Source organism: Rana temporaria, chromosome 3, assembly GCF_905171775.1.
Source record: "Rana temporaria chromosome 3, aRanTem1.1, whole genome shotgun sequence".
Taxonomy (NCBI): domain Eukaryota; kingdom Metazoa; phylum Chordata; class Amphibia; order Anura; family Ranidae; genus Rana; species Rana temporaria.
Window position 1 is genome coordinate 492,524,480 of NC_053491.1, and position 24,333 is coordinate 492,548,812.

Consider the following 24,333-nt stretch of genomic DNA (forward strand, 5'->3'; position numbering starts at 1 on the left):
GAGCAGTAGCTCCGTAAACTGCGAGGGCGCGCCGCCAAAATTGCCCGGCGTAAGCGCGCGCAATGTAAATGATCTCGCCGGGGGCGGGAATCATTTAAATTCGGCGCCTACCCGCGCCGATCGTAAAGCGCATGCGCCGTCGGGAAACTTTCCCGACGTGCATTGCGGCAAATGACGTCGCAAGGATGTCATTTGCTTCAAAGTGAACGTGAATGGCGTCCAGCGCCATTCACGTATCACTTACGCAAACGGCGTGAAATTCAAATTTCACGACGCGGGAACGACGGGTATACTTTAGCATTGGCTGCCCCTACTATTAGAAGGGGCAGCCTTACGCTAAAGACGCCGTACGGAAACTCCATAACTTGCGTACGCAGGGCCCGCGCAACATTGTGAATCGGCGTAAGTATGCAATTTGCATACTATACGCTGACCACAATGGGAGCGCCCCCTAGCGGGCAACGCAAGAATGCAGCCTAAAATCTGCGTGGCATAAGAGCCTTATGCCACGAAGATTTTAGGCTGCAGTCGGCGTTACGAGTTCTCTGAATCAGGATCATGGAAATTGATCACCTGGCCTTCAGAAAAAAAAAACATCTATTCTGAGGGTCAAACTGAAGGAAAATAGATGCCAAGCGCCATGAGGCGATTCAGTTCGCATTTGTAGCGCTATATAAGTAATTCACTCACTCAACGTCAACGTCGGCATTTAAAAAAAAAATCGAAAAGCGTTAAAAAACACTGGGCTGGATTCAGGTACGACTTGCGCCCTCTTACGGAGGCGCAGCGTACCGTTTTTTATACGCTGCGCCTCCGTAAATTACCTGCGCTACGCTTCATTCACGAAGCAGTAGCTCAGTAATTTGCGCGGGCGCTCCGTAAAAATGGCCGGCGTAAGGGCGCGTAATTTAAATGATCCCGTAGGGGGGCGTGGATCATTTAAATTAGGCGCGTTCCCGCGCCGAACGTAGTGCGCATGCCCCGTCGGGAAACTTTCCAGACGTGCATTGCGGCAAATGACGTCGCAAGGACGTCATTTGCTTTAACGTGAACGTAAATGGCGTCCAGCGCCATTCACGATTCACTTACGCAAACGACGTAATTTTCAAACATCGCGACGCGGGAACGACGGGTATACTTAGCATTGGCTGCCCCTGCTAATAGCAGGGGCAGCCTTACGCGGAACCCGACGAACGCAAAAGACATAAAATGCGTACGCAGGGCGCACGTAGGGTTGTGAATCGGCGTGAGTATGCAATTTGCGTACTCTACGCTGACCACTACGGGAACGCCACCTAGCGGCCATCGTAAGAATGCAGCCTACGATACGACGGCATAAGAGCCTTATGCTAGTCATATCTTAGGCTGCAGTCGGCGTAACAAGCTTCCTGAATACAGAAAAGTCGTTACGCCGGCGCAACTAAGCAATTGCGCTGCGTAACTATGGTTACGCAGACGCAATTGCTTACTGAATCTAGCCGACTGATCTTGGTGTTTCAAATGCTTTTAAGGGCAGAGGAAGGATTTGGGGTCTTCTAGGCCCCAGATCCCTCCATAAAGAGTACCTGTCACTGCCCCATACTCAGTTTGCAAGGCTTTTTGAAAGGAGAAGGTCCAATGTTTCCTCCATGCTGCCTGTAAACAACTGAGCAGTCCAATCTGATCTCCCCTACTCTTTAGTTGCTGTCTGGAAGCGGTACAAAAAGAGGCCAAAGCCTAAGACAGTGATGGGAAAACCTTGGCACCCCAGATGTTTTAACCACTTGCTTACTGGGCACATAAACCCCCTTCGTTCCCAGGCGAAATTTCAGCTCCCGGCACTGCGTCGCTTTAACTGACATTTGCGCGGTCGTGCGTTGTGGCTCCCAAACAAAATTGGCGTCCTTTTTTTCCCACAAATAGTGCTTTATTTTGGTGGTATTTGATCACCTCTGCGGTTTTTATTTTTTGCGCTATAAACAAAAAAAGAGCGACAATTTAAAAAAAAGATATATAGTTTTTATTTGTTGCTATAAGAAATATCCAATTTTTTTTAAAAAAAAACTATTTTTTTTTCTCTAGTTAAGGCCGATACGTATTTTTCGACGTATTTTTGTAAAAAAAAAACAAAAAAAAAACGCAATAAGCAACTGGTTTGCGCAAAAGTTATAGCGCCTACAAAGTAGGGGACAGAATTATGATTATGATTTTTTTATTATTTTTTTTACTAGTAATGGCGGCGATCTGCGATTTTTATTGGGACTGCGATATTGCGACGGACGTATCGGACACTTTTGACACAAATTTGGCGCCATTCACATTTATACAGCGATCAGCGCTATAAAAATGCACTAATTACTGTATAAATGTGACTGGCAGTGAAGGGGTTAACACTAGGGGGTGAGGAAGGGGTTAACACTAGGGGGTGAGGAAGGGGTTAAATGTGTATCCTGGGTGTGTTCTAACTGTGTGGGGGGAGGGGGGGTGACTGGGGGAGGTGACCGATGCTGTGTTCCTATGTACAAGAGACACAGATCCGTCTCCTCTCCTCTGACAGCACGTGGAGCTCTGTGTTTACACCCCATCATTACACACAGAGCTCCACGTCCCTACTGTGTCACCGCCGATCGCGTGTACCCGGCGGACATCGCGGCCGCCAGGTACACGCATCGGGTCCCCAGCTATGCGCCGGGACAGTGTTTACCCGCTGCGTGCCCCCCAGTGGCGCGCGCGGGTAATGCTTTCAAATGACGTCCAAAGACGTCCAGTTGGCACTTGAGAGCCGCGCTGTTGACGTCTTTTGTCAATAGCGCGGGTCTCAAGTGGTTAAGAACTATATTTCCCATGATGCTCCACTACACTGCAGTGTGCATAAGCATCATGGGAAATGTAGTTCCAAAATATCTTGGGTGCCAAGGTTCACCGTCACTGGCCTAAGATAACCCAAAATATGTTATAAAAACGTAGTTGTTATTCTGAAAGCAATGACTACATTACTGATTACATTTCCTGCTTCCCGGAGGATCCTCCTGTTATTTTTAGATCTCCAGTACAATCTAAGCTGTGCCCGGCCTAAACCCCGCCCAGACAGTCCCTGCGCTTCAGGCAGACAGGATGATGACAGGCCGGATTTATTGTCAATATCTTGTTTATGAAGATTGGAGGGCGAGGCCGGCACCCCTCGAGGTGTGAGGAGACGCTGAACTGACTCATCCCCAACTAATTGATGATAATTCATGCAAGCCCATTATTATAATAAGGCTCCTCCCACTCTGCCCTTCACTAACAAAATCTATTTGTAGACCTACGTCGGTCCCAGCGCAAGCCCTGGATATCCCAAACTTCTGGGGTTCTGGAGGTCCGCCCTTGGTCTATGGAAGTGTCACCCTCTCATCTATGGGACACTTCTTCTATCTTCTATTCATTATTATTCATCCTTGCAATATTGTCAATGTGCATTATTGAACCATATATTATCAGGGACATTGATGGTTTGTGAGGCACTATTTGCACTTTATGTGTAGAGTCGTTGCACTCAGTTCACTGATTTTGTTTTGAGTGACTGTTTCCAGCACAGTAGCATTTCATATTTATTTATCTATGTGAGTTTTTTACACGTCTGCATTTTACCTTTTTGGGATAATTATATTCTTATCACGTTGCACGGTGACAGCAGTGTTTGTATATATTCACTTTAGCGCTAATCATTTATTCATTTTGGATAATACAAATACTACGTGTTCTTGTAAAGATAAGTTAAAAAACAGACTTCTTAGGGTGCATTCACACCACGATTTTATCATCCTACTTCTTCTCACGATTTTAGGTTTTAAATCGTACAAATCTGTATGGCAAAACCTATCCATTCACTTCCATTCATTAATTTAGGTCCCCAAGTGCATCCGTTTTGATCCGCATCAGATTTGATACGATTTAAAATCGCATCAAAAATCGTGTTTGACCGCGTTTTTTGGTCCTGATTTGAAATCGTATTAAAATCGTGTCCGTTTTTTTTTTATATTGTGGTCAATCTAAATCGTACTAAATCGGATGACTGTGCGATAAATCGTACCCGATTTTTTATTACTAGGGTTGAGCGAACCCGAACGGAGGTCCCCGCAAATTCAATAACCAGACCCTTTGGGTCTGGTATGGATATTCAGGGGAACCCCGCCGTCAATTTAAAACAAAAATTACGTGCGGTTCCCCCTAAATATCCATAACCAGACCCGTTATCCGAGCACGTTGACCTGGCCGGCCACAGAAAAGAGGGGGGGACAGAGTGCGGCCCCCCCTCTCCTGAACCGCACCAGGCCACATGCCCTCAACATTGGGAGGGTGCTTTGGGGTGCCCCCCAAAGCACCTTGTGCCCATGTTGATGGGGACAAGGGTCTCATCCCCACAACCCTTGCCCGGTGGTTGTGGGGGTATGCGGGCGGGAGGTTTATCAGAATCTGGAAGACCCCTTTAACAAAGGGGACCCCCAGATCCTGACCCCCCCCCTGTGTGAAATGGTAATGGGGTCAACATGGGGACAAGGTGCTTTGGGGGGCACCCCAAAGCACCCTCCCAATGTTGAGGGCATGTGGCCTGGTGCGGTTCAGGAGAGGGGGGGGCCGCACTCTGTCCCCCCCCCTCTTTTCTGCGGCCGGCCAGGTCAACATGCTCGGATAATGGGTCTGGTTATGGATATTTAGGGGGAACCGCACGTCACTTTTGTTTTAAATTGATGGCGGGGTTCCCCTGAATATCCATAACTTCAAAAATCTTCTTTTTCCCAGACATTATTTAAAATCAGGATCCGATTTTTTAGTGAAAATTTTGACATACGATTCCATCCGATTTAACGGTCCGATTATCGGATGTAAAAATCGTGGTGTGAACCTAGCCTTATTTATTAAAAAAGGCTTAGTAAGTAAAAACAACAGCTGCATAATATAATTGAGGGAACGTTCCTAGTACAAGATAGGGAAGTTATAGATAAAAATATATAATACAGTTCTAGCAATTAATAAGGAATGTCTCACATGTAATAGACTAGATAAAAACAACACCTGTGAGAACGAGGAAAGATACATTTCTAGTAATTGGTAAGGAAGGTTCCTTCCGCATGTATAATCTTTTGTTCAGAGATAAAAACTACAAGAGATTTTGTGTGTGAGGCCCTTTTTAGAATTCTACTAAACATCGAGTGAAATAACACTGGGCCGGATTCAAAGAGATTTGCGCATTATTTCCGGAGGCGCAGGGCAACGTTTTTGCCCTGCGTCCCCGCAAATTTGCTCCGCTGCCCTTGATTCACGGAGCAGAAGCTCCGTGAATTGCGCGGGCGCGCCGGCAAAATACCCGGCGCTAGAGCACGCAATTTAAATGATCCCGTAGGGGGCGGGAATCATTTAAATTAGGCGCGTTCCCGCGCCGATTGTAGAGCGCATGCTCCGTCGGGAAACTTTCCCGACGTGCATTGCGGCAAATGACGTCGCAAGGACGTCATTTGCTTCAAAGTGAATGTGAATGGCGTCCAGCGCCATTCACGATTCACTTACGCAAACGATGTAAAATTCAAATTTCGCGACGCGGGAACGACGGGTATACGTAACATGGGCTGCCCCTGCTAATAGCAGGGGCAGCCTTGCGCGAAAACCGATGTACGTAAATTGCGTACGCAGGGCTCGCGCAACGTTGTGAATCGGTGTTAGTATGCAATTTGCATACTATACGCTGAGCACAACGTGAACGCCACCTAGCGTCCACTGCAAGAATGCTGCCTAAGATATGCGGGCCTAAGAGCCTTATGCCGCGCAGATCTTAGGCTGCAGTCGGCGTAACAAGGTTCCTGAATCAGGAGCACTCGTTACGCCGGGGCAAGTAAGCAATTGCGCTGTGTAACCTATGGTTACACAGGCGCAATTGCTTCTTGAATCTGGCCCACTGACTCTGAAACCCTTAACCCCTTACAATCATATGTAACAGTTAAGGAAGGACCCTAGCTTCAGAACCTTAAACCCTTACACTCCCAATCTTCAGGTGTTTGGAGGTTCATCCCTGGTCTATGGAAGGGTCTGCTCTTCCAGTAATACGCATTATGATCCCATTATTCCAATAAGGCTCCTCCCACTCTGCCGTCCATACACAATCTTTTTAGAGATCTACCTTTGCCCCACCACCAGCCTTTAACCTCCAAATCTTAAGGTGTTTTGGGGGTTCATCCCTGGTCTATGGAAGGGTTTGCTCCTCCAGTAATACGCATTATGATCCCATTGTTATAATAGGGCTCCTCCCACCCTGCCCTCCATACACAATCTATTTATTAATTTATCTCGGCACCCACCACCGGCCCTGGACCTCCCAAACGTCTTGTTTATGGAGGTTCACCCCTGGTCTATGGAAGTGTCTTCTCCTCCAGTAATACATATTATGATCTCATTATTACAATAAGGCTCCTCCCACTCTGCCCTCCATTCACAATCTATTAATCTATCTCGGCCTCACCACAAGCCCACCCTGAGCTTCCCAAACTTCTGGGGTTCTGGAGGTTCACTACTCCTCTAAGGAAGTGTCTCCACTTACTGGCAATACCCATTACAATCTCATTGTACAGTGGGTGGACCAAACCTTGGCAGTGGTCTGAACAGTCCATTAAGGTCTGCTGTTGTTACATCTAAAGCTTGTACAATCCCATTACAGTGGAACCTTGGTTTACGAGCATAATCCGTTCCAGGAGAATGCTTGTATTCCAAAGCACTCGCGTATCAAAGCGAGTTTCCCTATAGTCAATGGAAACAAAGATAATTTGTTCTGCATTGACTTCTATTGCATGCAATACCGCATGTGGCCAGAAGTGTGGGGACGCTGGAGAGCCTTGAAATTACTTGGGGACAGCTCGGCTAAACTCAGAAATTTCTAAATGATTCCGAACAGCTCTGAACTGTTCCGAGTGTCATTGGCGCCCCCGCACCGCTGGCCAAATGCGGTACTGCACACCCCATTCGCTTGGATAATGCTTACTTTGCAAGACGACACTCGCAAACAGAGTCAGGATTTAAAAAAAAAAGTTGCTCGTCTTTCAAAACGCTTGTTAAGCAAGGTTCCTTTGTATAACATATGATGTTCAAAGGATGTTCAAATCTGCAACTGGGCCTGATTTTAGAGAAAGCTGACCAGTCTTTGCATATTCACAAAGATATGGTGCAAATTCCCTGCAGAACTTCTGGCTGACCAATCTCAGAGGAATAGTTCCCTTCCCCTTCATTGACGTCTCAGTGTTTTATGAGGAATGTTATCTATTTGGTGGTCCTGAGAACGGTGATGAGAGAATGTTTTCTGCTTGGTGGTCTCAGGAATAGTGATGAGGAATGCTATCTGCTTGGTGATCTTTGGAATGGTCTGCTTGGTGGTCTCGGGAATAGTGATGGGGGAATATTATCTGCTTGGTGGTCTCGGGAATAGTGATGGGGGAATATTATCTGCTTGGTGGTCTCGGGAATAGTGATGGGGGAATATTATCTGCTTGGTGGTCTCGGGAATAGTGATGGGGGAATATTATCTGCTTGGTGGTCTCGGGAATAGTGATGGGGGAATATTATCTGCTTGGTGGTCTCGGGAATAGTGATGGGGGAATATTATCTGCTTGGTGGTCTCGGGAATAGTGATGGGGGAATATTATCTGCTTGGTGGTCTCTGGAATAGTGATGGGGGAATATTATCTGCTTGGTGGTCTCTGGAATAGTGATGGGGGAATATTATCTGCTTGGTGGTCTCTGGAATAGTGATTGGGGAATATTATCTGCTTGGTGGTCTCGGGAATAGTGATGGGGGAATATTATCTGCTTGGTGGTCTCGGGAATAGTGATGGGGAATATTATCTGCTTGGTGGTCTCTGGAATAGTGATGGGGAATATTATCTGCTTGGTGGTCTCTGGAATAGTGATGGGGAATATTATCTGCTTGGTGGTCTCTGGAATAGTGATGGGGGAATATTATCTGCTTGGTGGTCTCGGGAATAGTGATGGGGGAATATTATCTGCTTGGTTGTTCTCGTGAATAGTGATGGGGGAATATTATCTGCTTGGTGATCTTTGGAATGGTCTGCTTGGTGGTCTCAGGAATAGTGATGGGGGAATGTTTTCTGTTTGGTGGTCTCAAAAATGGTGATGGGGGAATATTATCTGCTTGGTGGTCTTAGAAATAGTGATGGGGGAATATTATCTGCTTGGTGGTCCCGGGAATGGCAATGGGGGAATGTTTTCTGCTTGGTGGTCTCAGGAATAGTTATGGGGAATGTTATCTGCTTGGTAGTCTTTGGAATGGGCTGCTTGGTGGTCTCTGGAATAGTGATGGGGGAATATTATCTGCTTGGTGGTCTCGGGAATAGTGATGGGGGAATATTATCTGCTTGGTGGTCTCGGGAATAGTGATGGGGGAATATTTTCTGCTTGGTGGTCTCAAACAATGGTGATGGGGGGATATTATCTGCTTGGTGGTCCTGGAAATGGCAATGGGGGAATGTTTTCTGCTTGGTGGTCTCAGAAATAGTGATGAGGAATGCTATCTGCTTGGTGATCTTTGGAATGGTCTGCTTGGTGGTCTCAGGAATAGTGATGGGTGTTATCTGCTTGGTGGTCTTTGGAATGGGCTGTGTAGTGATCTCTTAGAGAAATGTTACACCAATGATAGACTACAGTGTTGCTTGGTGGTCCTGGGAATGGCAGTGGGGGAATATTATCTGCTTGGTGGTCCCAGGAATGGCAATGGGGGAATATTATCTTCTTGGTGGTCCTAGAAGTAATGGGGGAATATTATCTGTTTGGTGGTCTTAGAAATATTGATGGGGAATATTATCTGCTTGGTGGTCCTGGGAATGGCAATGGGGGAATATTATCTGCTTGGTGGTCCCGGGAATGGCAATGGGGGAATAGTATCTACTTGGTGGTCCTGGGAATGGCAATGGGGGTATATTACCTGCTTGGTGGTCCTGGGAATGGCAATGGGGGAATATTATCTACTTGGTGGTCCCGGGAATGGCAATGGGGGATAATTATCTGCTTGGTGGTCCCGGGAATGGCAATGGGGGAATATTGTCTGCTTGGTGGTCCCGGGAATGACAATGGGGGAATATTATCTACTTGGTGGTCCTGGAAATGGCAATGGGGGAATAGTATCTACTTGGTGGTCCCGGGAATGGCAATGGGGGATAATTATCTGCTTGGTGGTCCTAGAAGTGATGGGGGAATATTATCTGCTTGGTGGTCTTAGAAATAGTGATGGGGGAATATTATCTGCTTGGTGGTCTTAGAAATAGTGATGGGGAATATTATCTGCTTGGTGGTCCCGGGAATGGCAATGGGGGAATGTTATCTGCTTGGGGGGTCTCAGAAATCTCGATGGGGGGAATGTTATCTGCTTGCTGGTCCTGGTCCTGGTGATGGGGGAATGTTTTCTGTTCGGCCGGTGCCAGGAATGCTGACAGGGTAAAATTATCTCACTGCCCGTCTTAAGAACATTATCTCACTGCTGGTCCTGCCAATGTTATGTGTTCCCCGAGTCATCTCTGGAAGTCTCACTTTGCGTTCTGTAACATCATGATGAGTGTTTTTGTTTTCTCCGTGAAGTCTTCCTCATTCCTGCCGCGTTGGAACATGTCGTCCATAGACATTCCACACGTGAGCGTGTACATGAGGTACCGTACAGAGAGAGAGGGGGCGTGGCGTACTGTGTGTTGTGTGTGTATACAGCGTGTCGGATGTATTGACTGTACACATGTGTCTATAGAAGACTCAGCGCTCACACATGAGACCTCAGAACTCTGCTCTGCCATAGACCTGAACTGACGTCTCTCTGTATTTCTCTGGTGTCAGGTGTGGAGATGGTGACCGAAGAGGGGAGCGACTGGCTCACCCAACTCTTACGGGAGGTCCAACTTGAACAGTTCTACAAGAGTATCCGCGATGAGCTCAATGTCACCCGACCGGGACACTTCGACTTTGTCAAACCTTTCGACTTGGACCATATCGGGATGGGGAGACCAGGTGAGAGAGGAGCAGCCTTACCATAAATATACTGTGTATACTCTGAGATCTGACAATACAGTACTGTCACTGGGGGGTCTTATGTGGAGTACTGTCACTGGGGGGGTCTTATTTGGAGTACTGTCACTGGGGGGGTCTTATTTGGAGTACTGTCACTGGGGGGTCTTATGTGGAGTACTGTCACTGGGGGGTCTTATGTGGAGTACTGTCACTGGGGGGTCTTATGTGGAGTACTGTCACTGGGGGGTCTTATGTGGAGTACTGTCACTGGGGGTCATATATGGAGTACTGTCACTGGGGGGGTCTTATGTGGAGTACTGTCACTGGGGGGTCATATGTGGAGTACGGTCACTGGCCAGATATATATGAAGCACTGTCCGGTCATAAGTGGAGTGCTGTCACTGAAGGGAGATATGTCAATAGCCGGTCATATGTAGAGTATTGTCTTTGGCTGGTTATATGTAGCATATTGTCACTGGCTGGTTATATGTAGCATATTGTCACTGGCTGGTTATATGTAGCATATTGTCACTGGCTGGTTATATGTAGCATATTGTCACTAGCCGGCCATATGTAGAGTATTGTCACTAGCCGGCCATATTTATTGTCGATAGCCGGGCATATGTAGAGTACCGTCACTGGTCAGCCATATGCAGAGTATTGTCATTGGCTAGTTATATGTGGATTATTGTCATTGGCTGGTCATATGTAGAGTATTGTCATTGGCTGGTCATGTGTAGAGTATTGTCACCGGCCGGCCATGTGTAGAGTATTGTCACTGGCCGGCCATATGTAGAGTATTGTCACTGGCCGGCCATATGTAGAGTATTGTCACTGGCCGGCCATATGTAGAGTATTGTCACTGGCCGGCCATATGTAGAGTATTGTCACTGGCCAGCCATATGTAGAGTATTGTCACTGGCCGGTCATATGTAGAGTATTGTCACTGGCCGGTCATATGTAGAGTATTGTCATATGTAGAGTATTGTCACTGGCCGGCCATGTGTAGAGTATTGTCACTGGCCGGCCATATGTAGAGTATTGTCACTGGCCGGCCATATGTAGAGTATTGTCACTGGCCGGCCATATGTAGAGTATTGTCACTGGCCGGCCATATGTAGAGTATTGTCACTGGCCGGCCATATGTAGAGTATTGTCACTGGCCGGCCATATGTAGAGTATTGTCACTGGCCGGCCATATGTAGAGTATTGTCATATGTAGAGTACTTTCTAAGGTCAGGCTCTATGCAGCCAGTTGTATGTAGTATGGCCTCCCCGACATCTCCTTGGAGGTGACACCCCTAATCTTCCTGGACCCCCACCCCCCCCCGTTGTTATCCCTGACATGTGTGTCCCAGGCAGCTGAGCTCACGGTGTCCCCATGCTGCACCATGCGCTCCTTCTCTGATGATTCATAACAATAATAGGTTCTCCGGGGACATGGACGGGGGTTGGACCATGATTGGGAAAGTCGTCTTCATACTGTACATTACATAATGTCCCCCCAAGCGTGTTTGTATTATTCTGCCGCTTGTCACAGAACGTTCTCACGTGTACCGCCGGGTGACTCAGGTGTGTCACATGACCCTGGTTTCTCCAGGAATGAGGTCACCGCTTGGCTTTTAATGAGGTGTGAGATATCGATGGATTGGATGTGTCATCCTACAACCCGGACACACACAGGACACAGAAGGAACCCATTTAGCTACATTTAAAAAATTAAAATGCCATCTTTTGATGAAAAAATTTCCAAAATTTAGCAACAAGATATGTAACCCTTCTGATCTTTCCTCCCTTCCCTTCCCCATTGACTTCTGGAATTTGCCACTACATTCGGGTTCTCTGAATTTCAAACACGATTTGCCTATTCCTGCCCCCCCCCCCCACTATATTCGCCTTTACCTTTGGGATTTGCCACTACATTCGGGTTCTCTGAATTTCTAACAAGATTTGCCTGCCCCTGCCCCCCCCCAACTATATTCGCCTTTACCTTTGGGATTTGCCACTGCATTCGGGTTCTCTGGATATCTAACAAGATTTGCCTACTCCTTCCCCCCCCCCCCCCTCCACTATATTCGCCTTTACCTTTGGGATTTGCCACTACATTCGGGTTCTCTGGATTTCAAACACGATTTTCCTACTCCAGTCCCCCCACTATATTCGCCTTTACCTTTTGGGATTTGCCTCTACATCCGGGCTCTCTGAATTTCAAACAAGATTTGCCTACTCCCCCCCCCCCCCCCCCCACACACTGAATTCGCCTTTACCTTTTGGGTTTACCAATTCTCAAACAAAATTCACCAAACTCTTGGTGGATGGAACCCGGGCAGAGTCACCATTCGGAAAGTAAATTGCACTTGGCTTTCAGTTTGAGGAGTTCCTGCGGTGGCCCTGGCTTATGCTTGGTGCCTACAGGTCAGAAGCAGGTCTGAATCTGTAATGAAGTATTGTTGGTGGTTCTGCATTGACAATATATCGGCAGTTGTAGCTTAGACCTCCTCATATCCCACAATGCAGTGCTGCCACCTCTACCCAGGTCAAGGAGTTGCAAGATCTCCAAATTACCAGTTCGCTTTAAATGAATGTGGTTGAGCTGCAGTGCCTCATGCCTCACGTCTGATTTGCCGTGTTTATGTTTTTCAGCTCAGAGAAGACTCTTAGAAGCTTTAAAGCGAAGGAAGCCGCCCATCCGCCCCAAAACATGGATGTACAAGGTGAGCGCTTTGTGGGAGGGGCGAAGACACATAATACTGACCTCACCATTGTGGGAGGGGCAGAGATACATACTATTAACCTCACCATTGTGGGAGGGGCAAAGACACATACTACTGACCTCACCATTGTGGGAGGGGCAAAGACACATACTACTGACCTCACCATTGTGGGAGGGGCAAAGACACATACTACTGACCTCACCATTGTGGGAGGAGCAGAGACACATACTACTGACCTCACCACTGTGGGAGGGGGCAGATACACATACTACTGACCTCACCACTGTGGGAGGGGGCAGATACACATACTACTGACCTCACCACTGTGGGAGGGGCAGAGACACATACTACTGACCTCACCACTGTGGGAGGGGCAGAGACACATACTACTGACCTCACCACTGTGGGAGGGGCAGAGACACATACTACTGACCTCACCATTGTGGGAGGGGCAGAGACACAAACTACTGTTGGGAAATCCTTAGAGAAGTCACATTCAGAACCTGTTCTAATTATTTTCTTCTCCCACTTTTTAGATGTTTGCAAACAGAGGCTCTGAGAGCCCCGAATCACCCTCAGATCTGGACTCCTCATCTCCCCCCAACCTATTGCCCTTTTCTGTGTCGCCCTCCTCCCATCGTGGGGAAAGTGACTACTCCTTGAAGTGTCTGATCAATGACCGAGACCTGCACCTGATGGAGCGTCTGGGGGATGGTTGCTTTGGAGTGGTCCGTAGAGGAGAGTGGAGGATTCCTGGTGGAAGGACAGTGAGTACCCTCTTCCTTTTATATCTCTTCCAGTTCCCGGAGCTCTCGGCCCTCCTATCACGGCCTGTTACTCTGCAGTGGTCTCATTCACCGGCTTTGTCTTTTTCAGGTGAATGTTGCTGTGAAAACCCTTCGTACAGATGCCGGCTCTGACCCTGAAATTCTTCAGGACTTCCTGCAAGAAGTGAATTCCATGTACGCCTTGGATCACCAACATCTCATCCGACTCTACGGGGTGGTTCTGACCCAGCCAATGAAAATGGTGAGTGGTTGGTTCTCTTCCTTTCCCACCTCAATTCTTCTCTAGCCCCAAGATCCCTCAGCACCCCCCCCCCCAAAAAAAAATCACTGCTCCTAGAACAAATTCTTAACTCCTCAATCTCCCCCCCCCCCCACTCCAAAATCCCCCCTCCCAGCACAAATCCCCTACACTAGCACAAATACCTACTGGCACAAATTATCCCCCCCCATACCATATCACCTCTTCTAGCACAAACACCTCAAATCCACCCTCCTAGCACAAATCCTCCTCCACCATTCTCCCTCCCAACACAAATCACCTTTCCAAGGACCCCCTCCCCCTTAAATTCCTTCTAGAACAATTTGTACCCCCTGATTCCCCCTAAATTCCCTCGCCCGACACAAACCCCCCCCCCCCCCCCAATCTCCTTTTGGCACCCTTCCATCTCGCATGGTACCACGGTGCCCAGGGCAGACATCCCTTCTGCTCACCCCCTGTCCCGGGCCCTGCATAACGGCAAGGTGACACTTTGTTTGTCCCCTCCCTCCAGCAAGGGAAACGGGGATGTGATGTGTGTAGCTGGATAATTACCCTCTTGTGTCTTTCCTTCTTCCATCTCAGGTCACAGAGTTGGCACCTCTCGGCTCTCTACACGATGCTCTGCGTTCCCGCTATGGAGCATATCCCCTGCAGCTCTTGTGGTCGTACTCCATCCAGATCGCCTCTGGAATGAGCTACCTCGAAAGCCAGAAGTTCATCCACAGGGACCTGGCAACACGGAATGTCCTGCTCATGAGCGATGAGATGGTAAAGATCGGTGATTTTGGCCTGACAAGAGCGCTGAGGGCGAACGATGAACAATACATCATGTCTGCTCGCCGCAGGATACCCTTTGCATGGTGAGGAAGGGAGTCAGAACATAGTAGGGTAGGAGTGGATCAATCCTATGGTGGGAGGTTGAGGATGCTCATCAGAACTAATGTTGGGTAATCTCTGGGAAGACCCAAATCACTAATTTGCCCACTATTTGCCTTCTTTGTGACAGGTGTTCACCAGAAAGCTTGAAGATCGGCACCTTCTCTCACTCATCAGATGTCTGGATGTTTGGGGTCACCATGTGGGAAATGTTCACCTATGGACAGGAGCCCTGGTTGGGCCTTGCTGGGAGACAGGTAACTTGGTGCTCTCGTAGGGTTTTTAAAATTCATCCGTAAGTCTCACAGAACGGAACTTTACATATCTGTGTTCATGTCTCCAGATATTAATGAAGATTGACCGAGAAGGAGAGCGATTGGAACATCCGGATGATTGTCCTCTCGCTTTGTACAACATCATGATGAAGTGTTGGGCGCAAAAACCTGAACAGAGGCCAAATTTCAGCACTCTCATCAGCCTTCTCCAAGATGTAAGTGAAATACATATCCAGTATCACCCTTACCAGGGCTTTTTTTCTTGGAGAATAGGTGCAGGTACTCCCCCCTGCACCTATTCTCACCATTTTCTTTGCACCCCTTCCCACCTCCATGCACTGTCCCTTGGTTCCACCACCTAGCCACCTCCATGCACTGTCCCTTGGTTCCACCACCTGTCCACCTCTGAGCACTGTCCCTTGGTTCCACCACCTACCCACCTCTGCCCTCTGCCTTGGTTCCACCACGTACCCATCTCTGAGCACTGTCCCTTGGTTCCACAATGTACCCACCTCTGAGCACTGTTTTTTGGTTCCACCACCTACCCACCTCCGAGCACTGTCCCTTGGTTCCACCACCTACCCACCTCCAAGCACTGTCCCTTGGTTCCACCATGTACCCACCTCCGAGCACTGTCCCTTGGTTCCACCACCTACCCACCTCCGAGCACTGTCCCTTGGTTCCACCACCTACCCACCTCCGAGCACTGTCCCTTGGTTTCACCACCTACCCCCCTCCAAGCACTGTCCCTTGCTTCCACAATGTACCCACCTCTGAGCACTGTCCCTTGGTTTCACCACCTACCCCCCTCCAAGCACTGTCCCTTGCTTCCACAATGTACCCACCTCTGAGCACTGTCCCTTGGTTCCACCACCTACCCACCTCCAAGCACTGTCCCTTGGTTCCACCACCTACCCACCTCCAAGCACTGTTTTTTGTTTTTTACCACCTACCTACCTCTGAGTACCCTCTCTTGTTTCCATACCCACCCCACCTCTCAGTATCACCCCTTTTGAAAAATACAGAACCAAGTATCATTTTGTGGTGCTACATAATTTGTATGGAATTTGCTAATAACCAGGAAGGCAGTAAAATAGATTCCCTGCAGCCAGAAGAAATAGATCCCCCCCACAAACAATAGATCCCCCGGAAAACAATAGACCTCATGTCAAAATAAATACCCAATAGATCCACTCCAGCAACAATAGATCTCCCAGCAGCTAGCATCAATAGACTCTTTCTTCAATAGTAGGTTCCTCCCAGAAACAATAAATCCCCCTCTAGCAACAATAGTCCCCCTTGCAACAATAGATGCCCTTCAGAGATAACAGATCCCACAGCAGCCAGCAATAGACACTCCAGCACCTCAAAGCCATTACAAATAGTAATTACATGCATTCAGTGCCGGAACTGCATTCCCCCATGCTCCAGCTGAAAATAAGCCCTGACCCCTATTCACCCCTACAATGTGTTCCATACAGTATATGAACAAATTAGGCCACTCAGGTGTTTCCAGTAAAGGTTCCTGTTAATACAACATCATGCAAAAACATTGTAGACCTTTGTGCTCTTCCAACCCTCTGGTAACAGTTTGGCGAAGACCCTTTTCTGTTCCATCCTGACTCTGCTCCATCTGCTTACAAAGCCAGCTCCATAAAGGTATGGTTCAACCAGTTTGGTGTGGAGGAACCCAAATCTCCTGCACAGAGCCCTGACCTCAACCCTACTGAGCACCTTTGAAATGGACTGAAAGGCCAGTTGTGAGCCAGGCCTTCTGAAAATGGATTCAGATTCCTATAGACACCTTCAAGTCTTGTGGAAAGCCTTCCAAGTGGATTGGAGGCTGTTGTCGGTCCAATGGGTGGAAACTCCATCTTAATGACCATGGTTTTAGTATAAGATATCCAATAAGAATTGTGATCCAGGTCTTCTTATCTGACAACAACACCCGACCTCACAAATCTGCTCAAATCCCCATAGACACCCTCCAAAATCTTGTGGAAAGTCCTCCCAGAAGAGCTGTTGTGGCTGCAAAGATGGAGGAAACTCCATATTCGTGGTTTTGGAATGGGATGTCCAACAAGATCATACAGGTGTTATGGTCAGGTGTCCAAAATGTTTGGCCATATAGCGCATCTCCATCCCTGTCCCTTCGAATTAATTCCAGAAATCCATCCCTAATAAATTCCTCTTTTTAGATATCTAAATAATTCAATCATGCTTATACCTTACGTTATCGTCAAAATTCTTCTATAGCCATGTCTATGGTTCTAAGGCTCAATACTTCCTATTCCTCCAAGCCCATTTTTTTTATTTAACCCCCCCCCCCCCCCTGTTCTTAGTTCATTATCTTACAGTCAACTTATCTCTTCAGGTGAAACCACAAGAGGTCCGTGTTATTCAAGAAGTGAACAATCCCTCTTGGCTGCCCTTGGATGTTGGGGACGTTGTCACCGTCATTGATGTTGGGTAAGAAGGCATTAAACTCATTCCCATGTACCTTCATCATCCATTGTTTATCTCTCCATTGTTTATCTCATTCCTGGCCACTCATTGGTCTAGAAATCATGACCTGTCTTCTGTTATTTATTTGATCATTCATAACTGGCCATTCATCCATCATTCGTCATGTGTTATGATTTATCTGATTAGAAGGCTGCAGGCCAATCATTCCCAACTTCCCTTTCCCCTGGCCACATATTTCAACTCTTCCTGAAAGTTCATGGCCATTGCCAGGCGAGCCTGCAGATAAATCCCCCCCCCCCCAAAGTATTTTTTGGATTGGTCCTGGAGCCTCCTGCCTGTTTAGTAGGCCCGGCGGTGGGAGAATCCCAGAGGCGCTGCAATCTAAATGGGACAAAGGGGTTGATTTGCTAAAAATGGAGAGTGCAAAATGTATTATTTTTTTTGTCAAAGCTTAATTGAAAAAGCTGAATTTAGAAGCCGATTGGCTAACATGCACAGCCGATCCCGATTTTGCACTCTCTAGTTTTTAGTGAATCAACCCTAAAGTGGTTCACCTGCTTGGTAATCGTAGATCACAAGGCTCTGATTTGCTTCCCTCAGGTCGGACTCTCAGCCCTGGAGAGGACAGAATCAGCGGACTGTTAGGATTGGACCATTCCCCTCTGCCGTCATCTCCCCAGAGGACTTGTCACGCTCCCGAAACTCTATCAGCTTGTCCACCAATCTTGGGAAGATCTCTCTTGTGGATGTAGAAAATAAGTAAGTGCCTCAATTCCTCTGAGTCAAGAAGATAATCATACAAAGAAGATAATCGTACACATCTCCTCCCACCATAATATACTCATCAACTTTTCTTTCTTTCAGCAAAAGAATCCGAGTAAAAGAAGGTCAAAGGAGAGCAGGAGGGGGCGCTGCTAGTCGTATCAAATCTGAGGAGACGATGATGCGTATGCAACGTAGGTGTCTTCTGGAAGCTACCATTACCCTCATTATTTCCCTTACCTTTTCATTGTCGCCCTTTCTTCCATCAATTGTTTTCTTCATTCCTTTTTACCTCTACTTGTCTTGCATGATTTGTTGGGTCTATAATAGACACATGTCTATTAAGTGATCATATCCATCCTCGCCTAACTGTCATTCTCTCTATCCTTCCTCTCCTAACTGTTATCCTCTCCATCCATCCTCTCCATCCATCCTCTCCTTACCGTCATCTTCTCCATCCATCCTCTCCTTACCGTCATCTTCTCCATCCATCCTCTCCTTACCGTCATCTTCTCCATCCTCTCCTTACTGTCATCTTCTCCATCCATCCTCTCCTTACTGTCATCTCAATCCATTCTCTCCTTACTCATCTTCTCCATCCATCCTCTCCATCCATCCTCTCGTTACCATCATCCTCTCTTTCCATCCTCTCCTTACTGTCATCTTCTCCATCCATCCTCTCCTTACCGTCATCTTCTCCATCCATCCTCTCCTTACCGTCATCTTCTCCATCCATCCTCTCCTTACCGCCATCTTCTCCATCCATCCTCTCCTTACCGTCATCTTCTCCATCCTCTCCTTACTGTCATCTTCTCCATCCATCCTCTCCTTACTGTCATCTCAATCCATTCTCTCCTTACTCATCTTCTCCATCCATCCTCTCCATCCATCCTCTCGTTACCATCATCCTCTCTTTCCATCCTCTCCTTACTGTCATCTTCTCCATCCATCCTCTCCTTACCGTCATCTTCTCCATCCATCCTCTCCTTACTGTCATCTTCTCCATCCATCCCCTTCTTACTGTCATCTTCTCCATCCATCCTCTCCATCCATCCTCTCCTTACTGTCATCTTCTCCATCTATCCTCGCCTTACTGTCATCCTCTCCTTACCTTCATCCTCTCCTTCCATCCTCTCCTTCCTCATCTTCTCCATCCATCCTCTCTATCCATCCATTCCTTACTGTCGTCTCCATCCATTCTCTCCTTACTCATCTTCTCCATCCATCCTCTCGTTACCATCATCCTCTCTTTCCATCCTCTTCTTACTGACATCCTCTCCAGCCATCCTTTCCTTACTGTCATCTTCTCCATCCATCCTCTCCTTACCGTCATCCTCTCCATCTATCCTCTCATTACCTTCATCCTCTCCATCCATCCTCTCCCTACTGTCATCCTCTCCCTCCATCCTTCCCTTCTAATCTTGAACTTTGTGATTGTTATTGTCCCCCATTTTCTCATTCTCTTGTTATTTCCCACCTCTCACCTGCTCTGTTTTCCACCCACAGGTCTGTCTAGAAGTTTGGAGTCCCTCTCTGACTTTGACTTAATGCACAGCAAGCCACAAAGCCACCACACACCCAAGCAACGTGGGCGAGATCTGGAGAGCATGACATCGCCACCTCGCGAGCCATCCCCAAGAAGAATGAGCGACCTTCCACCACGGCGCATGCTGGCCAACATTCGACCCCTACCTCCTCCCAAGCCGAAAATGTCGGCTCCTAAGGATCGGTTCCTTGGCCCCCCTACAGTGGATCACCCCATACAACAGATGATTCGCAATAAAGATAAATTCCCATCTCCTTCGATCCTGGTTCCAGGAGAGACGCACCCAGTCCCTCGTCTGCCGGCAGAAAGTAAATCCGCGGGGTACAGAGCCATTACTGCAGAAGCTGAGCTTCAAAAGAAGATTAAAGAGGTGAGGAGACTGAGAGGCCTGTGTGTTGGAGTAAAACTCAGTGTAGACTTATGGTGGTCCCAATTCATCTACCACCCTGTCCCATGAACTTCCCCCTTTATCACTCGAGGGGCACTGGCTGGTATTTCCAAAGGCTCCTTGTACATTTTTGGCTTGGAGACCCAAGACCATCAGGTTTGGCTGGAGGAGAACTGGGGAGGGATGTTCTGCTTATGGTAACTTAAAGATGGACATTGTCCAAGGCTTTGTCCTTTGTCAGTTGGGGGGGAGGGGATTTTGCCATACAATAGAATCCTAACTGGTTCTATTTGTAAGGACCCATCTTATGATCAATGATAAAAATGTCTTTCAGGATTTGCTCCTAAATCTATTACAGGGCCGGACAAGGGGTGGGAAGGAGAGACAGGCTTTCCTGGGTGCAAGGGTTTACTGTAGAGATGGAGGGCCTTCCTTATGTTGCAAGGCTGACAGGAGTAGTGACAGCCACTGCTAGGACTCTGGAAGTAGGGTCCCCTAAGCTTGCACATCATGAATGAAGTGGGGGGAGGTGCAATTTGGCATCTTTGCCCCAGGCACTGGATGACCTTGTCCCGGCAGTGATCTGGTATTTATATATGATGTACAGTGGAACCTCAGATTACAAGCATAATCCGTTCCAGGAGAATGCTCGTAATCCAAAGTACTCGCATATCAAAGCGAGTTTCCCCATTGAAGTCAATTGAAACGAAAATTATTTGTTCCACATTGACTTCAATGGAATGCAATACCAGATGCGGCCAGAGGCAGGGGGGGTGGGGGGCACCAGAGAGCCTCAGAAACAGCCGGAAAGGCCTGAGGACAGCTTGGCAAACCTCGGAAAGGCTTGGGAACGTAGTATTTCTGAGTCCGAGGCGGCTGACCTCGGCAAACCTCAGGAGCGGCGTGTTTCCAGGTCTTTCTGAGCATTTCCGAACTGTGCCATTTGGCTCCGCTTGGCTCCTGCGGCCCCCCCCCCCCACCTCAGGCCAAACGCGGTACTGCACACCACTCTGGCCTGAATCCTGCTCGTTTTGCGAGACAACACTCGCAAACGGAGTTCGAATTTTTCCAAAATACACAGCGCTCATATTGCGAAACGCTCGTTAACCGCGTTACTCGCAATCCGAGGTTCCACTGTATATCTGAAAGCTGCCATTAGAGGTCAGGAAAGAGGTTTGTGGCCTGAAGATGCAGGTTGGACTTTATTTATGACGGACTTTGCCTTCCACTGGATTGGCTGGGGTCCAACGCAGTGTAGGCTTTCACTTTGAGGTTGAACTTGATACACCAGGCCCGGAGACAAGTCAGGTGCAGCTTTCTTCTAGTTGCCTTCAGGGAAATCAGGGACTCAAGTGAAATTCTTCTGAGATGATTGAGAAGCTTTTCTTTGACCTGTTTTTTGGGGGAATAATCGTAGCTACAACAAAGCAGAACTGGTTGTTCAACATTACCGATCACACAATACAATGTTCCAGCCTTGAGGCCAAATGTCTTGTAGACTTTCGGTGAATTCAGATCTACGACGCCCCGTGAGGTCCAATTCAGAGTTCAAACATCCATCATGTTAACCGTCCATCAGACCTACTTCACACACCCTGAACGTAGGTGTATATTTACCTAACCTTGTTTTCTGCTCTGCAGGTGGAGGAGTGCGTACATGGAGTGACCACAGAAGAGAGCCGCGAGGCTCTACGCAATTTTGGAGGGGACGTAACACGGGCGGTGCAGTCTTTAAAGGTGAGCATGTTTGAAATGCCCCCGCAGTTTTCTTTAGTTTTAGGAGGTCATTCAAAAGTTCAGGTTTTCAGTCTAGTAGAAGAATATGGAACTGTGCAGAGAACCCATCATCAGTGGGGAAAAACAATGCCCCATTGTTGGTGTCAGTGAGAGGAATATTATCTCATCATTGGTATCAGTGGGAGGAATAGTGTCCCATCATTGGTATCAGTGGGAGGAATAGTGTCCCATCATTGGTGTCAGTGGGAGGAATAGTGTCCCATCATTGGTGTCAGTGGATAGAATAGTGTCCCATCATAGGTGTCAGTGGGAGGAATAGTGTCCCATCATTGGTATCAGTGGGTAGAATAGTGTCCCATCATTGGTATCAGTGGGAGGAATAGTGTCCCATCATTGGTGTCAGTGGGAGGAATAGTGTCCCATCATCGATGTCAGTGGAAGGAATAGTGTCCCATCATTGGTGTCAGTGGGGGGAATAGTGTCCCATCATTGGTGTCAGTGGGAGGAAAAGTGTCCCATCATTGGTGTCAGTAGGAGGAATAGTGTCCCATCATTGGTGTCAGTGGGAGGAATAGTGTCCCATCATTGGTGTCAGTGGGGGGAATAGTGTCCCATCATTGGTATCAGTGGGGGGAATAGTGTCCCATCATTGGTGTCAGTGGGAGGAATAGTGTCCCATCATTGGTGTCAGTAGGAGGAATAGTGTCCCATCATTGGTGTCAGTAGGAGGAATAGTGTCCCATCAATGGTATCAGTTATCAGTGGGAGGAATAGTGTCCCATCATTGTTATCACTGGTAGGAACTATGCCCCTTCATGAGTATCAGTGGGCAGGAATAATGCCCCCATTGTTGTCATCAGTGGATGAAATAGTGCCCCAAGGGCAAGATCTGGTCTAGTAGATGCTGGATGTCCTCCTGCCAGAAAATGAGGCGGGCTAAATCTGACTTGCTGCAGCTTCTAATGCACATTGTGGAAAACTCAGTGTGCAGTGATATTAGAGTAAGCAATGTCTGTACAGAAGAGGGGCCCCTATCACTGTAAGGAAGCTTTAATGCAAGGTGTCCCAGTCACCAAGAGGGTTCCCCGGCTATAATTTAGTACAGGGGAACCTCGGATTACAAGAATTACCCGTTCCAGGAGAATGCTCGCAATCCAAAGCACTCGCATATCAAAGCGAGTTTCCCCATTGAAGCCAATGGAAATGTAAATAATTTGTTCCACATTGACTTCAACGGTATGCAATACCACATGTGGCCAGAGGTGGAGGGGGGGTACCGGAGAGCCTTGGAAACACACAGAAAAGCCTGAGGACAGCTCGGCTGACCTTGGCAAACCTCGGGAACTAGGTATTTCCCTTTCTTTCTGAGCATTTCCCGAATGGCGCCAATCAGTGCCGTTCGGCTCCACTCAGCTCCTGCGCCCCCCCACCTCAGGCCAAACGCGGAACTGCACACCACTTTGGCTTGAATCCTGCTCATTTTGCGAGACATCACTTTCAAACCGAGTTAGGATTTTTTTAAATGCAGTGCTTGTATTGCTAAACGTACTTGATTTGGATTTCCACCTTTTGAGTTGGGTTCTTACGTTGTGCATTATTTTCTCTCCCCAGGTGGAGCAGCTGTACAACATCTGCCGCTTCAGCAAGGAAGAATGCCAACGCATCCTGGATAAATGCAGGTGGAACCTGGAGTCGGCTTCCCGCTACGTTCTGCGGCGCCCACAACCTCACTGATGGGACACTTGACAACTCCTGATTGAAGATTTTTCCTGCTCAGAGAGCAATTTAAACGTGTTGTCCACACAGAACGGCACCAGAGGCTGCTGAGGAGTGCCTGGATTGTCTGGATGATGGTTCTGTTTACTGGAATTCCACATCGGTGGGGAATTATGGACAAGGGCAGAAATATATAATCCTCTGTTGAAGGTCATGAAGCAATAGCCTGGAATTGTGGGGGTGCTGGTTGCCTTTTCTTTTGAATTCTGGACTTCTGATGTCTCTTCAAAGCTTCATGATGCCAGCTGGTCTGGCTTGTAGCCACGGTGGATATTTATTAACTCTTCAGTTTTGTGAAATAGTATGAAGGCTTTCCAAGACTAATGGGGAGGAGGTGTTTTGGATAATACCCAATGTAGACCTGACATCTTCTACCATGGACAATGGATGGTACCCAATGTAGACCTGACATCTTCTACCATGGACATTGGATGGTACCCAATGTAGACCTGACATCTTCTACCATGGACAATGGATGGTACCCAATGTAGACCTGACATCTTCTACCATGGACAATGGATGGTACCCAATGTAGACCTGACATCTTCTATCATGGCCAATGAATGGTACCCAATGTAGACCTGCCATCTTCTACCATGGCCAATGAATGGTACCCAATGTAGACCTGACATCTTCTATCATTGGAAAATGGATGGTACCCAATGTAGACCTGACATCTTCTACCATGGACAATGGATGGTGCCCAATGTAGACCTGACATCTTCTGTCATTGGAAAA

At 47.7% G+C, this 24,333-nt stretch overlaps 1 protein-coding gene across 3 annotated transcripts in view; it reads left to right on the forward strand.

Moving 5' to 3' along the window:
* The window catches only part of LOC120933808 (non-receptor tyrosine-protein kinase TNK1-like), a 35,485-nt gene extending 11,379 nt beyond the window's left edge, over positions 1–24,106 (forward strand). For all 3 annotated transcript variants that reach the window (XM_040347207.1, XM_040347204.1, XM_040347203.1), the window contains exons 2-14: positions 9,838–10,008; positions 12,652–12,722; positions 13,259–13,489; positions 13,599–13,751; positions 14,352–14,629; positions 14,776–14,902; positions 14,989–15,135; positions 17,295–17,389; positions 17,987–18,145; positions 18,251–18,342; positions 19,655–20,064; positions 21,724–21,819; positions 23,431–24,106. In XM_040347207.1, the coding sequence (XP_040203141.1) occupies positions 9,846–10,008; positions 12,652–12,722; positions 13,259–13,489; positions 13,599–13,751; positions 14,352–14,629; positions 14,776–14,902; positions 14,989–15,135; positions 17,295–17,389; positions 17,987–18,145; positions 18,251–18,342; positions 19,655–20,064; positions 21,724–21,819; positions 23,431–23,553 (2,145 nt within the window). In that variant the 5' untranslated portion in view covers positions 9,838–9,845 and the 3' untranslated portion in view covers positions 23,554–24,106. The remainder of the gene's footprint in view (positions 1–9,837; positions 10,009–12,651; positions 12,723–13,258; positions 13,490–13,598; positions 13,752–14,351; positions 14,630–14,775; positions 14,903–14,988; positions 15,136–17,294; positions 17,390–17,986; positions 18,146–18,250; positions 18,343–19,654; positions 20,065–21,723; positions 21,820–23,430) is intronic.
* The last annotated feature ends 227 nt before the right edge of the window (positions 24,107–24,333 follow it).